Raw genomic sequence first — 16730 nt, 5'->3', positions numbered from 1 at the left:
TCCACCCCCTCCCCCCTTGCTCCTCCCCCCTTGCTCCTCCCCCCTTGCTCCACCCCCTCCCCCCGTCCCCCCTTGCTCATCCCCCCTCCCCCTCGCTCCTCCCCCCCTCCCCCCTCGCTCCTCCCCCCCTCCCCCCTCGCTCCTCTCCTATCTGGCCATAGATTTAAATATTTTCTGTGAACTATTCAATTGAATGGTGGTGGGATGGTTTCTTTAAAGAGGATGCAAATGGTTTCCTACTGGATTCTTTGTGGTTGAGTATAATGGTCTTGATGTGATGTTAAAGTTTCAAAAATATTTCAGTAGTTGCTGGTCAGAACTTCATATTCACATTTCGGTTTCTGAAGACATCTAAAGATAACTGCAGTTACGATGGTGTAACCGATTATATGGTAACATGTTCCATTAAGTTGTTAAGGAACTTGGCAAAATATTGATATACTGTTTGATATGTGAAGCAACATTAGTATAGTTATGCTCCATTAAAGTTACAAAACCATGGGCAAATGGAAACTGGCTTTTTTTCTAGTTTAGTTTTTAGTTTTTGTGGTTCTACTTTTCTTAGGCTTAATGTTGACTCCAATAAAGGTGGTTTAGTGGTGGCCACAGCTAATCAAAATACTACAGATAAAATCTCAATTTTTCTGTTATTACCTCAGTGTAAAACTCATTCTGTTAATACTAAGCTGTTGTCCATGCAGAAGTCATTAAGTCTTTTCAGCAACACTCAGCTTTACTGAATACTAAATGTTACAGAATTTACAGAAACAATTGAGAGAGAGAGAGAGAGAGAGAGATTCCCCAGTTTCTTCAGTACATATAAAGAGCTTTAAAAAACATAAAAATTGAGTACGCACATTCTTCTTTTTGCCTCCCAACACTTCAGTCCTGAGTCAGATGAAACTAGCACGAATATGTCCAAATTAGTTGTTTGCCAACATTTGTCCGTGTTTTTGAATCTGTATCTGTTGGGTGAAAACAAATGACCCGTTATTCTTGCTGCTGTTACCATATGAATCTGCACTCAGTGCGTCTCCTGCTGAAAGCTGTAAAGAAAATACATTTGGTTTTACGTTTTCAGAGGTATCGGATGATTTGCCATATTCTTTTGAGTAAATTAAGAAAAGGATGTAACATCCTGTTGGTTACGAGGTCATTAGAAGCAGGTAAACTGAGCAAAGGATTTACAGCTTTTTACGTAAGAGCAGTATTTTGGTCATTAACATTGTATTCTTTACTTGTCCTGATAGTTCTAATATTTTTTATTCAATGAATTTCATATTACTTAACATGTAACAGTAGTTCTGTGTGTCAAATGTAACCCCAAAATTTACTTAAACATTGTTTCTTCAGTTGATGTGTTATTCTTAATGATGATCTTCAGATGGTACAGTTTCAAAATCTCCAGAATGATTGTGAGAACCTATCAAATACTTCACGATAGAAATGGAGGAGAAAGATGACGATGATGATCTGAAAATTTTATTCATTTCCTCTCTGCTCTCTGTGTTACACTTATTAAGGATAAACTTAGAATCTTATAACTTGTTATACATGATCAAAATTACTATTACCCTCAATTGTGAAATTCAAAGTGTTTGCTATTTTTTCATAATCACAAACATCTGTTAACCGTTACTGCATTTATTGATGCCCGTTTTGGAAAAAAGATGAGATTCCTACTGTGTGCTCTGTGGAGGTGTATGCAACAGTGGGGTAATAGGAAAAAACTGACATAGACTGTCAATCCTTATTTTGGTGTGATCACTAACAAACCTTATTTCCTTATTATTAAAATGGCACAATATTTATTACTTTTCACTTTTATTATAATAACCTTAGTAAATGCCATTCTATGTCCATAGGTGGTAGCAGCAACGATTCGGAAGCTGCATGCAAGGAAGGCAGTGGAGGTGAAGCAGCTGTAGGGGGAGGAGGAGGAGGAGGAGGTGGTGGGGGAGGAGGCAGCAGTGGCGTCGGGGGAACTGGAAAGTCAGCGGGCAGCTCTGGCGGCAGCGAGGGCGAAGGCGGCGGTGGTAAAGGTCGTCGATCCGGAGGGTCTCGCTCACGTTCCAGTGGCTCAGAGCGCTCTGTGGCCACGGCTTCCACAGCAGGACCACCACCTTCCCAACATCGTCATCCCCTCCAGCACGCTCAGGACCTCTCTGGTAGTAGGCAGTCTTTTCGTATCGCTATGGGCAACCCTTGTGAATTCTTTGTGGACGTGATGTAGCTCATCCACAGTGTGCCTGCACATGATTAAGCTGCAGAATCCCCAAAACTGATGTCATTGGGTGGACTGAAATTATTCTTCTGTAATGTAGCACTATGTGCAAGAAAGAAATATTGCTGCATGTATGTGTACAAAGAGATGGGCAGTTACTGGTGGAATTATAATACAGCTCAGTTATAATCTCGTCAATTCTGTTGTATATATTATAACATTGTGCCTGTCTTCGACTTATTTTCAGGCATGTATGTCTTTTTGTGGTTGATAGACAGTCGGTATAGCTTCAGGAAGTATAGCGAAACAGCTTTACTAACTTGTACATGAAGAACTGTGATTATATTTTATGAGTTTGTTGGCCAGATACTTTCGAAAGTAAGTGATTTCATGTGCGAGGTCATTTAAATTTTTGGCTGTCATAAACTGAGGGTGTTTTGTATGCTTTTCTTTAGTATATTCTTGTCAGTTTGCATTAGGCAGATTCAGTGGAACAGTGATTGTTGTAATTGGAGATGATTTATGAAAACTTTGTGATAAAGTCGTACTTACTCCTCATTTTTATAGGGGACAGACCTTGCATATTTTGATTAGACATTTGTTGTTCATCCATCCGTTCATTGTTTCACACTTACCATACATTTGTAGGTGTGTGCCATTGGATAAATTTGCATTTTACATTGAAAGTAATTTTTTTTTAAAGTCTGTGTACTAAGACTTCATTTGATGACTTTGAAATCATTTCAAGTTGTGTGTGTGTGTGTGTGTGTGTGTGTGTGTGTGTGTGTGTGTGTGTGTGTGTGTGTGTGTGTGTGTGTGTTCTACCATTTACTTAAAGTGGCAGTTTGATTTGGTACATTCCATCTTTCAAGAAGTTGGTTATTTTTTTCTGAAATAGGCCTACTGAGTTACACCTCATACAACAACAACTGAAGAAGTTATTACTTTAGTACGTAGCAGTTTTCTACACAATATATGTGTACTCTGTCTCATTTTAAGTCATTTTAATGAGATTCTCCTGCAACTAAATTTTTATCATCAATTTTCCACAACAGAATTTTGTTCTTGTGTGTGTATCATCATAGAGTGTAATTTATTTTTCATATCATCAGCCTTTTGTTGGGCTGTGTATGAGGGATTCAAGATAATGTGAACAATTGCCAGAAACCATAATACTTCAGCCTTTTTTGGAAATTGTGTATTATTTATCTACACATTTCCTCATCTTGTTACCCATCTGTAGTTCACAGGACAGATTCACAGACAGATGTTGTAGTTGAACTTAATATTGTGAGATTTCCATCACAATGAACACGAGTCAGAAATGTTTATTAACTTAACAATAAAATCAGAACTTTTCACTGTTTTGGAACCCTTTATGTGTGCTTTGCTTGGACTTCTGTGTCATTATCATACCATTTGGCTTCTTCTGAGAGCTGCATTTGCCTTTTTTATGCTTGGAACTTCATACTGCAGTGGTTATTGTCATTTATCTGTCAGTTTGTTCTGTATTGTTGTTATCAAATTTTTAAGGTGTCATTGGGGACAGAAATTGTTTCCTGAACTTTGATCATTCCATTTTTCACAGGTGGGAAAAGACTAAATTCTAAATGATTTTTTTAAAAAGTGTGTAATTTGAGTCAGTTTTCAGAATAGAGATTTTTGTCATTTTTACTTATTTGATTTGTGACATTGTTGTATTGTAATATGTACTTACGATGTATTTAATTTTGATACTGCCAGTGTATTGTGTTAACCTAATGGATGCAATGAAATCACTTATGATATCTGTCTTATCAACAATAGAAAGACTTTCTTATGAAGTGGCAGTCTTGTACAGAGAAGAGTGTTCTTTGATCTTCACTCTCTGAATATTTTCTGAACATAAAATTTTTCTTCTACATTGCGTAATTTAATGCATGTGAATTAGTTGCCTTTGAACTATGGGTTACTTTTCCTTGCTGTTACCGTATCTCTTGGTTTTAGTCAGAAAAGAAACAAGGTATCCTATTTTTCCCATTAAAATCATGTACAGCCTGACAAATCTTGTTTAGGATAAGAAAGAAAAAGTGTTGTTGCTATTGTAGTGTTTGTTCAGTTTCTTCTTTTGTAATGTCAATAATTGACAGCATTTTCTTTCTGTCATCAAATTTTTCATCTTGGTTACGTTTCTTTGTGAAAAGTTGATTGACTTAAAATGAATTGTCATGATTTTTCAGACTCCAAAATTTGATCCATCCCAATAAGTAGCTGTAGACAACAGTTTCAGCATGATGATTTACTTATAATGTCTTAACCTTTGACCATAAGTACAAAATGCACTTACCATAATACAGCACTTAAGATGTTGTTGTACTTACATTTACATTTTATTTCATGAAGTACCATCATGAAATTTTGTTGAGTACTTAAGACTTCCTTGTATTTCATATACATTATAAGTATCACCTTCTTCAAGGTGTCATTGGAATCTACTGTGAAGGGCAGAAATTTGTAGAATTCTTCATAACAGCTATGAACACTTTTGAAATCTGATACTTAATATGCAGTTGTGATAAAAGGATGATGATATTTCGCAGAAAGAGAGGTGCAGCGAATTTTTTGCCATTTGTACATGATGATGTAAGATTTGAGGAGATATCTGGCAGCAAGGGATAAAACGTGAAGTGTAATATCAGTTACTGTGATAATAAAACATGTAGATTATTTCATAACAGTGGCATATTTGAAACATTAAAATTTGACTGCACAGAGCATGTGTAAAAATTGTTTTAACATTTATATTTTTACATTCAAATTTGAGCACGCTTCTTGTAATATCATCATGCAGGATAACATGAATGGTATAACATGGAGTTCATAACAACATTTCACAATCACTTAAATTCTACTTTGTGATGAATTAATACAGCATAAACTTTGTTATTAAAAAGGTAATTTTTGGATGATGATGATGATGATGACGATGATGAATAGTAGATGCCACAACCATTAAGTTTCAGGTGTTCCAGTGCTATGTTTTTGCTTTAATCAACTGTTTGTGTCCTGTTCATGCATGTATAGATACCCATATGAAGTCTGTTATGAATGTTCCTTTGAAGTTCATGGGAGCTATTTGAGTTTTCATGTTCTTCTACATGTCTACAGAAGCACAATTGTCAAAATCTCTTGAATCATAAAGAGATGATGTGGTAAATGTACCACCTAAATAATCATATGTTGCATTAAGAAATGCTCGTTAGACTTTTTAATGTAACTAAAAGGTTCAGGACTGTGAGTGATTTTTAGTTAGAGCTATTTGACTGTCTTCTCAGGAGCAGATTTCCTGAAACAGCTGGGACAAAAATGATGATACACTGATGTAAATAAAGTCATAATACATAAATTTGCTTTTGTTTCTTTTTATTTTACATTGGCCCGACATCAATAATGAGAAATACATTTCATCATACCGAAATTGTGCATGCCTGCTTCCTCATCCTTTTGCCTGGTCCTCATTTATAATTGACACCAACAACAAAATTGTTTTCTTTGACTCAGTGTTAAATTGTTTTGGATTTGCTGTATAATTCAACTTGCCAACTCACTAGGAGGCAGCTTAACCGTGTGAGTACTAACAGACCATATTTCATTACTCACTTTACCACAACCTTTCCAACTGTTGAAATGAATTTTCTTCATGGGTGTGAAATTTTCACAAACTGATTTCCTGAAATGATCTGTCATTGTGCATAGTCGGCACACAGTTTGGGTCTTCCCTTGTATACATTTACTTTTACAACTGTGATCAACATTATTAATAGTTATGATAGTTTTGTTGATACTGATGTTTGTGTGCTGGGAATATAGAAATTTTCTTTGTCAGTTAAACAGAGGAGATAGCATTCAAGTCATGCTAAGGAACTTGTACACAATCAGATAAGTTGCGGGCAATATAAATACCTGCTGTGAAGTCATAAAGTGATCATACTTGTTCAGTGAGTGTGCAATAGCATGTGAGTAAACACTAAAATAGTAATAATATCATCATATAAACATCACAGGTTACTGAAAAATTTGTTCCAAAATTTCTGTTTAAAGTCATTATGTTAAATGAAATAATGTTGAGCTCAACAGGGAACAACAAGAGTCAGGTCTTCTGAGGCTAGTTCTGTAGACAAGCAGAGCTTACTCAAAGCCAAAAAAAAAAAAAAAAAAAAAAACTGAGGCAGTGCCTATAATTACATCAAACAAAAAGCATGATGTTTTGGAGTGTGAAAAAATTGTAGTAAACTGGCAGAGAGAACATGAAGGAACTATTGAACAGTTCTGGAATTTAATTTTGTTATCAAATGCAGTGCCTTTTTCCCCAGAATGTACTCTTCATCTCTTACAACCCATAGTTGTTGATGAAATAGTCATCTCAGTTACATAATTATAACCTTGGTTCTGATTTTCTCTTTCTCTGCCATCTCCATGTAAATAAATTTTACTTCAAAAAGCTCTGTACGTCTCATAAGCATTTTGTTGGCAGTGTCCAACTGTGAGTATGAGCTTTACCAGGTGAGTGAGTGGTGGTCCAAACTCACATTCTTTGCATCATGTTTGTGTTCTGTGTTAATCAGTTTTTTTTCTTTAGGTCTCATGTTGCTGTGTAGCTGGGTACCCTGACTTGCATTAAAATTGTGTCATGTTTAATCCAAATATATAATGCACACACACCCCTCATCCTTTTAAATGAGTCGTACAGTATATTATATTTGGCTAATTATTCATTTCTATGTTTTTTTTTTTACCATTCTCAGTAGTCTGTTACTTGCTTCCCAAGACACATGTATGCATGCAACTTGTGCACTTGCAAATGTTCTTAAAAAACCACACACACACACACACACACACACACACACACTTGGATAGCTATAAATTATTTACTAGTGATCATTTTTTGTCTGGGTTAGGTGTATTCATGAATTTTCCCTGTCTCAGATATTTAAAATACTTTGGGTATGTACTTGCTTGGAAGTGTGATGTGCTGCCACATTCACTGTCTAAAGAATAGACAAAGAAGACAAAACATAAAGAAATATACATTATTGACTCCATACTTAACCGTTACCACTGCGGATTTAATAAGATTGCTATAGTCTTATAGTAATTTCTCCTGCTCAGCATGGGACTGTAAAAATCCTAGAATCTTAAATTGCTGAACCTTTTTCAGGTGGACGATGACACCATTCCCAAGAGTAAAAATTCCAGAATTTGTTGTGGGCTTATGGGTTGAGAAGATATGTGAAACGCACAAGATGGTGCAAATTTTGTGGGGCTAGTGAAATGTGGTGAAACTAATATCTTAGTGACAACTGTGAGTCATCTCAACAGTGTGATAGGGACAGGAGAGTGCAGGTCAGATTAAAGTTTTTCCATGTTTTGTATAAAACTACAGAAGAGTACAATCATCCTTTCAAAGTGGAAAATGAAATTTCAGGTGCCCACTGCTCATCGAGAACAGTTACTGAATTTTGTACAAAATTACATGACTTAAATAGAAAACAATGTCATGACAGTGTCTTCTAATAAGTTAATGTAATAAGTGTAATGTTTCATGTATAACTGTAAGAGCTATTGATGTGATATTGTCATGAAGCAGTTTATAGTGTTGGCGTCATTTTCTAGTCCATTTATTCTAAACATGTTGCATTTACACTTATATTTGGTAGACCTTCTGATGTGATGTTTTTGCAGTTTCCAGGACAGTTACTTACAAGAATTTGCTATGCAGCATTTCAAATTTATTTTATGCCAAATATGTGATTTTCTTTGACTACATTGATATTTAAGGTGGTGTTCAAACAAACTTTTTTTTGCATAGACTTAGAAATAATGCTTTTTTGAGCATTTAGTGACATGACCTGAGTTTTAATGAGCCTGTGCAATATGAAAACATTTGTTGGTGCAAATGGTATTTTATGCTGTACTCGTTTTTCTATAAAATTACTGAATTTATCATTAAAACATTTTAAAAATTGTTTAAAATGAGGTAGGTGCTCAAGACGTACTTACCTATGTTTATCTTCTGATAATTAGCCTTTGATAGGTGTGCAGTTAAACTCAGGTTGAAAGATCACTTCCATGTTATAACCACATTCTGTAAAGTGCAATTAATTATTGCTTATTTTACTTTAGTCAATAGGAAACATTTTGTAGTTTGTGATGGTTACTATATTGTACCCCCCCCCCCCCCCACTGCCCCCCCCTCCGGTGACAAGTTAAACATTTGATGAAAACATGACATTGCTTCGGGCTTGAGAATTGTGAAAGTAATTCAGTAGATTTTCACAATTTTTTGTGGGGCATTGCATAAATTCTGCAGCTTCTGTTTGCTAATACCTGTCTGTTAAGAATTGGCATGTACCCCCAAAAAAGTAATCTTGTAAGCAGTTCAGTACTCTGCAACAGAAAATTTCGTTTCTTTTGAGTTTAGTGATGTGTAGCTCCATATGTGCAAACTTAACGTACATTGTAGAGTGAGTAGGCAAAACAAGTCAGTTTGTTGGTACTGAACATCATGAAATTTAAATAATGCCGCCCCCCCCCCCCCCCCCGGCCCCCCTGCCCTTTTCCCCGAGTTCATACCCTCATGATTGCAAGTTCAAACAAAATATTTTGTACATGTCTGTGTGCAAAATCTATGTGAGAGGTATCACTAATGCTGCATCTCTCAACAAGATACGGATTAAGATGGTATTTTAAATGTAATATGCAGACAAAGTTGATGATTGCATCATTACTGGACTGATGTATCACAGAGAATATATTAGGAGTATGGTTCTTCAGAAAAATATACGACGAAGAGACAATGCCGTGAAAATACATGTTGTGCATGGGTGTTTTGTGGAAGTGGACTGCATATTGTTTGAAATTCTGCATGTCTTTCGAATGTGCATGTTGTCGCATGTCTTGCCAATTTGTAAAGTTTCGTGGCAATTTTAGCCAAGTCATTGGTTCTTCAGAGTTGAGTGGAAATGAATAGATTGCTGAGGGAAAGAGACACAAGTGAAATCTAATAATAATAATAATTATTATTATTATTAATTTTATTATTGGTATACAAATTTCTAAATGATAAATGTAACAGCGGTATTAGTACTTAGGCAGGTACAGTAATTGGAGATCATATTCTATAAGACACCCACAACTTAAATCACTCATGCCCTTTTTGTGATGAACTCACCATAAATTATTATTTAATTTGGTATAACTGCCAATAAACAGTACTTAATTTTGTGTTGCAGGAGTTGAACATAGTAAATACCTAAAAATGATATATTGCTTCGTCAGCACGCTCGTGTGTGTGTGTGTGTGTGTGTGTGTGTGTGTGTGTGTGTGTGTGCGTGCGTGCGTGCAGGCGTGCGGGCGTGCGTGCGTGCGTGCGTGCGCGCGCGCGCACGCACGCACGCACGCACGCACACTTACTTCTGCATGCATTGAGGGAAATATTTTATCATGTTGGGAATGTAGGCTGCTTGCTGTAGCATTTCTGGGATAAGACAAACATGGTTAGCATGCATAATGTTGTGATACTGACATTCATTTCTTGCCATGAAATTGCTGTGTGTAATTGCATCAAAGTTAATGCTTTCCATTGTTAAATGTGCCTTATGATACAGATGTGAGCAAGGAATTAACAAAAGATAATTTATACGTAACTTACTCGGATGTACTGTAGGCACATCTGACTTGTAATATCAAAACATTCAGATCACCAACGTCAGATTTAGTGTGGTACATTCCGTGAGCTTAGTGTGAAACATGAGTTCATTCATCTCAAGCCAAGATAATATAGCAACATTTAAAATCTACAGTGGCTGATTTTTTTGTATAGATTTGTGTATATGCTTGAGTTAATTAACCAGGTAAATTTGTTATAGTGGTTACTTGGTTTAATAACAGCTTGTGATGAGTGTGTATTATCATAAGAAAATATGGTGCCTTATTTTGAAGCTGTTTACAATTTCAACAGTACATGTTTGTAATGGACAGTGACTGTTTTGTGTTCTAGTCAGTCATTTGGCATTTACCAGCTTCCCTGTACTGTTCAGATATGAAATAAGATCACACCTGTGGAACAGTTAGGTAAAATGTAACTAACACTGTTAATTGTTTCCATACTTTTTATAGAATTTTCTATCTGTGCAAGTTAAATTGGGCAAGATAAGTATTATTAGTCTTGCAATTTGCCAACATAAGCAAACCACACTTAGTTTATAAATAATGCCTGTGTGCAACAATAAAATGCAAAATGACCAGTACACAAGTAAATAAAATGAACCATGGATCACACTGTAAATTAAACCGATTTGCAACAAAACAATATAAGTGTTCTTGGGAAGAATGGCTTCAGAGAGAATTTCTCATACTGGTAGCTGTTACAGGTACTTAGTGAAATGTTTTTATAAAATGAATTCCTTAACTATTTTGGTTTGTACAGTTAACACACTGCTATGTCATCCCAAATTTTCTCAGTGGCATCATCTCCTACTGATTCAGCTAAGTATTTGTTAGATCTGTATTCTGACACACACTTTTCATTCAAACCAATAACCCTGGAATATTACAATATGACCTTATAAATGTACACTCCAACAGCTTCATTGGAAAGTTTCAAAAATATTACCACTCACAGACTTCCCATTGGGCTTCGTATGAGGGAATGCTGAAAAGTTATGCTACAGAATTTTGTTAGTCAAAACTCTTAAATCTTTCTAAATAAAACAAAGTCTGTTAACATTCTATAACTTTATTTATGTCTACATATTTAATTCTCAACATAATCACCCTGACAATGAACATATTGCTCCCAACAAGAGACCAGTTTGTTGATACCATCACTGTAGAATGTTTGATTTTGTTGACAGAGTTACAACCCCACCTCTGGTTCTACCACTTCATCGCTACCAAAGTGAAGTATGTGAATGTGTTGTTTAAGTTTTGGAAATGATGACAGTGAACCCAAGGCATTGCATTGTTGCAGATGTCACAGCACTTATATGTGCTCTGGTGTTGTCATGCTGAAGGAGAAGGTGCTCTGTGTGTGGACAAACTCGTCAGATTTGTGCTTTCAGTTTCCTTAAGGGCTCTCACACACCAACTTAATTATGTTACACACTGCCACATGACACACTACAGTTTGGAGCCCACTAGTGGCAGAAGGTTGCACCTTGCGTCAGTGAAGTGGAAAAGTCAATGGAGTAATATGCATGAGATGGAATACCTCAACCAATGTTGAAAACAGAATAAAAAATTTGGAGTCATTACTTATCGGCATCCCCTCAGAACTGTTATTCACTGTTAGTTCATCTTGTCTTTACCGACCTCTGCTGGTTTTCCATAGACCAAATAACAGTACTTAATAAGTGAAATCTCCTGAGGTTCAGAGGTTGTGTGTGATATGAGTATTGGAGAACCTACTTAAGAAAAATGTTGAAGTTACTTGAGGCATGTGTAGCCACTTCTTTAATAGAATCTGTTGTTGCTTCAGTATCTGAGTTGTAATCAACTTTCCATTGCTTGAAATGTATTTGTTGGTAAACTTCCATATCTCAGAATCTACTGATGTGATTTCTGATCAGCTGACAATAAGTACACTTGTCCTCCACTCTGTTGTAAAATATATGTCAAGTTTGTGCATGTTAGGTATGTGTTGTTCGAAATAAGAGTGAAAATTAAAGGGAGGGAAAAATAGTGAGACCTAGTATTATCGTAACTTGCTTGCTGTAGAAAGCTGAAAGAAAAAGCCCATCAATTTGCCATCTGGTTGACAGATCATCATCAAAATTGTTTCTTCATTCCACAATGTCAAGTTTGGGACTTAACCCAAGATACTAGTACATAATACAGCAGTTGTGAACTGTGTGCTACCACTTTTCGTGTTCTACCAAAAATTCTTCCCAGTGCTTGAATCAACTTACATTTTGTCACCTGTCATCAGCTTTCCAACAAGAAGTAACATTGAAATAGATGTGTGTAGAATACACACCTAAACTTTGTAGTAAAATGATACTGTCGCAAAATACAGAATTAGAGAAGAAATATGAAGGAATTGAAACCAAAATCTGAGTAAAGAAATTATCATAATAGGATGTTATTGGCTTTAAAAGGGGATAAACAGTTTGTAGTGTGATTAAATTACCTTGCGACTCTGGATTGAGAGGTGTTGGTAATATTGTTGCTTACATGTACAGAGCCCACTACATATAAGCCACTGATGCTCTACATCATATGCTGCCATTTACTGGCAACATGGTTTCAGAGTACACTACATCAACCAAACTGTTGGTGGTGTGAGAGGGAGAGATTTGTACACTACTGTTATTATCAGGGCAGTGGTGTCTTCCACCCTTCAGCCCCCTCCTCACCTGTTAACTAAGCATCTCAAGAAACAGGTTATTTTAATCACACTGTAAGTATTGTGGATGTAATTTGCATCATTAATCTGCTTATTAGGATAATTTTTGCATGTTTTGTTTCTGTTAGTGTATGTATTGTGTAGATGAGGCAAACAAAGATAGACCCGGCCCAGTGTTTGTTTAGATGGCCATTTATTGACCTCATGTTTGGCATGCTATATCTTTTTGTTATTCCAACAGATAAACTTAATGATTATTATCTTTCTTGGTTTTGGGGAAAAGCACGACCCCCTCTGCAATAACCAACTTACTGGTGCAAATAAAATGCAATCTCATCTGAATTAAATCCATGTAGTGTTGTGAAGTGTGTCGTTGAGAAATTGTGGCTAATACAGTATTATGTAAGTTTTTCTGTAAATTCTGTCCTTCTATTTTTATGCAGAGTTAACGGAATGGAAACTCCAAAACTTTTGTGATTATATCTCACATATACTTAGAAAGATGGACACAGCAAAGTGGAGAACAAAATCAAATTTGAAGTTGGTCTCCTAGTATCAGATTTCAAAGTAATAAGCCTATAAACAGGGCATGCACTAAGTTTATATTATTTCGACTAAAGATTATAACTTTCCCCATCTATCCCTCTCTCAATTAAAGCTGAGAAATAATACTTTTAAACTTTTTGTAATGTTACGTAAGAGTAAAATTTGGAAGCAATTCATAGGTTGCCTTTAACAGAACCTATAGTAGTATGTAAGTAGAATAATGCAATACTATGGTGTGATGGTTGGGCTTGTTGACTGATTACAAGCTCAAAGTGACTATGTCATGTCAGATAATTATTTATTAATTATGATTACAGTTCCTATTGTTTATGACAGTATTAGGCTTTAACAGCTTAAAAATGCGACGAGTTTTGAGAGGGTTCTGACCATTGCCAAGTGTATAACATACAGTCTATATCTTATCATAAACTAAAGCTTAACCTAAACATTGGTCTCATGTGGCAATAGATTAAACTTGAGTTCTTGAGATATGTATTTTTATGTAATATGCCTAATGAATGGAACTCACTCAAAGTGTTTCACATTTTGTAATTGTAACTCAATATTGTCATAATCAATAATTGTTTAATATATTGTTTAATAATATGATATGATTACCTGTTACAAATTCTCTGATCATAGCCTACCTTCTGCACAGGATAAAGTATTCAGTATAACACTAAATTCCTCATTTAATGCTCTATTGCCTTGCTTGCCAAATGAAGCAGGAACATTCCAGATCCTGACTAATGAGGGTGTTCTAAAATTTTTATCTTTATTGACAATTGAAGTTGAACTTAGACAATGTGTCAAGAAAGACTAAGTGTCCATGTACTCTTCCAGTTAGTGCAGCCTAAGCCAGTTGTAATGAGCTGAATTTCACTACTAAACCTGCAGCTGCATTCCTAAAGAAATTGTTTGGGATTTGATCCTCTTTATCACTGCCTTGCTGGACAATTCGAGAGATTCTAATGAGGATGCATAAATGCTTTAACAACATGTGTATGTGAATGTAGACATTCCGGGCATATACTACTGATGGGAAAACTCTTGAGTTTCGAGCCAGGTGATAATGTTGAGATATCACAATGTTTAAAGAAGTGACATGCTCCTCTTCTTCCAGATGTGTATTGCACCTTCCAAAACATCAAGGTGTCTCAGAACTGTCACCCGACTCAAAATACGAGGGTGTTTTTTTTATAGCACTGTGGTTGCTCCAAGTGTTGATAAAATTTGGAAGCACACAGGTGTAACCCAGAACAGCATGAATATTTCATTCTAAATACTTTTCTATTAAATACAACTAATTAGCTAAATACTTCTCTTTGGTTATTCTTATATTGAGAGCCAAGTTACTGAAATGGTGTGCACCAACTTGGTTCTTGTTTTAGTTCAAAACTTGACCTGATCTATATAGTATGAGGGATCCAGATGGCTGCCTTCATAGGTACACTGGGAATTGTTGCAATTCATATAACAGCCAGGAAACATTCCCAAATCTGCTTTCTCATACAAATTGCAACTGCATCATATTCTGTATTTAAATTAGATTAATTAACAAAAAGTTTTGGGTCTTAAAAAAAATGAACCATCAAAGGATTCCATTTACAGAACAGTTTACATGCTGAGTTGTTACTTTAGTCATGCAAAGGAAAGTATCAGTTAGCACAGTTGTACTGAAAGTTTAATTTGCTGGTTATTGTTATTGAACAGTCATTAACAAAAGTGCTACTAACACCATATTTGTAAATAAATGTTAATATGAACAGATTGCATGCTTATGTGCTGTTTACTTACAGTGTAGCACTCAGTGAGTATTTTAGTTCTCTTAATACATTTTGCCTTATGATGTGGTGTCTAAGATGTCTTCAATAGCCAGTTTTCACACAAGAAAGACAACTTTCAGTAGGTAATTTTCTCATATATCAGGAGTGTCAGATTTAATGCAATGGATGAGATTTCAGTGAATGTGTAATATGGACTTAACAGTACTTTTTCTGTTACACCAAAAATTAAAACTCTTAGAAAGAAAATCAAATCAGTAATTGCCAGCCCTAAGTTCCATATTCTTTATTGTATAAGCTGAAACTGACTGACATCACAATGGATTGTACAGGCATATGTGAAATTCAAAATACAATTTTTGCTGTTTGATGTGTATGAAATATTCTTAAGTTTCTCATAAAAGTAAATGTTAAAATTAGTCAGAGTATAAAAATGCAATCAAAACACTGTTTGAGACTATTGCAAAGTTTGTACTTTTTGTTGCTGGAGTCCTCCTTACATGTATATGAGAGCAAGTTCAAGTGTAACATTAACATAAAATTGTTGCTCTTCCAGTAGTTTTTCGTACCAGTTACAAACTTAACTGTGTATTTGTTTATATGTGATAAAGTATACAGGATCAGCTGAGGAAATTTAGTGTACTTATGTTTCAATATACTCCTGATTTGTGGGTGGAAGTTACGTTAGTCATTGCAAACTGGCTTTTATTTTCTTGGAAAGAAGGATTTGTAAAGAGAGAGAGAGAGAGAGAATGAATTTGTATGCCTGTGGGTTGCTAATGGAGTATAGCCAAAAACTAAACTTAGAGTAGAGGCAAATATTGATTGTACATGTCATGGACTGCCACAGTCTAATACTTTGATGCTCACAAGAATTTAATACAGAGCAATAATTTTCAAGAATATGATATACAGTTGTTTCTTTAACTTACCAGAACTTCAAACTGATAAAACTTGAAGTAGACTTTAAAATTATCTTCCATATATAAATACTGTAAATTTTTCAACAATGACACAGATGGATACCACAAAGATTCCTTAGTGTTCATATTTTCCATGGATCTAGATGAGAAATGTAGCTGTTGGTGATACTGGTAATGGTTGATTTTTGTTTATTTACACTTTCCTTGTATGAGGTGCATTAATCTCATGCTTTTGCTACTATGAAAAGATCCTATTTATGTACATAATTATATATATATATATAAAAAATAAATATATTAAATTGTTTTGTATGTTGTCTTGTTTTTTCTGTCACATCTAAAGTAACGTAACTCTGAAAATGCTAGATAACTAATAGGAAAATGATGTATTATTAGCTAGACCATTTAATATTTTTAGGGAATTTCACACATAATTAAGTAAACATGTTGTACATTTCACTTGCATAAAAAAAATATACTGTCAAATTGTAGTCAAGAGATTGGCAGTGAGGTAACTAGGAGTTAATTGATAATGTTCTAGCACAAAACAGTATTTTTCTCGGCTTTACAGTATGCTTTAACTTTGCAGTAACATTCCAAATGTAATTCGATTATATATACTGAGACCAAAATTGTTCCTGGAGAGAGATGATATTTACAGGAAAACTAAGTAAGTTTCTATCATACAAGCCATGATAAGGAGCAAAACAGTAACATACACAATTCTTACTTAATGCCATTTGGTCTAATTAGCACTGATTGTCACATGATGTGGTTTCCTATTCAGTTTGGTGCATGCACTTCACACTTTCAGTGACACAAGGAACATATGCGTTTTGAGTGTGCATCAGTTGTGGAAAATTGAACCC

The 16730-nt window shown here is 35.2% G+C and overlaps 1 protein-coding gene across 2 annotated transcripts in view; it reads left to right on the top strand.

Moving 5' to 3' along the window:
- LOC126470180 (segment polarity protein dishevelled homolog DVL-3) overlaps positions 1–7946 on the top strand; it is a 122709-nt gene extending 114763 nt beyond the window's left edge. The window contains exons 14-15 of one of the 2 annotated variants that reach the window (XM_050097835.1): positions 1866–2168; positions 7422–7946. In XM_050097835.1, the coding sequence (XP_049953792.1) occupies positions 1866–2168; positions 7422–7432 (314 nt within the window). In that variant the 3' untranslated portion in view covers positions 7433–7946. Of the gene's footprint in view, positions 1–1865; positions 5610–7421 lie in introns of those variants that run through there. The other variant, XM_050097834.1, reaches the window with a different exon arrangement.
- The last annotated feature ends 8784 nt before the right edge of the window (positions 7947–16730 follow it).

The sequence above is a fragment of the Schistocerca serialis genome, chromosome 3, assembly GCF_023864345.2.
Source record: "Schistocerca serialis cubense isolate TAMUIC-IGC-003099 chromosome 3, iqSchSeri2.2, whole genome shotgun sequence".
NCBI classification, from domain to species: domain Eukaryota; kingdom Metazoa; phylum Arthropoda; class Insecta; order Orthoptera; family Acrididae; genus Schistocerca; species Schistocerca serialis.
This window is presented reverse-complemented; position numbering and strand designations above follow the sequence as displayed.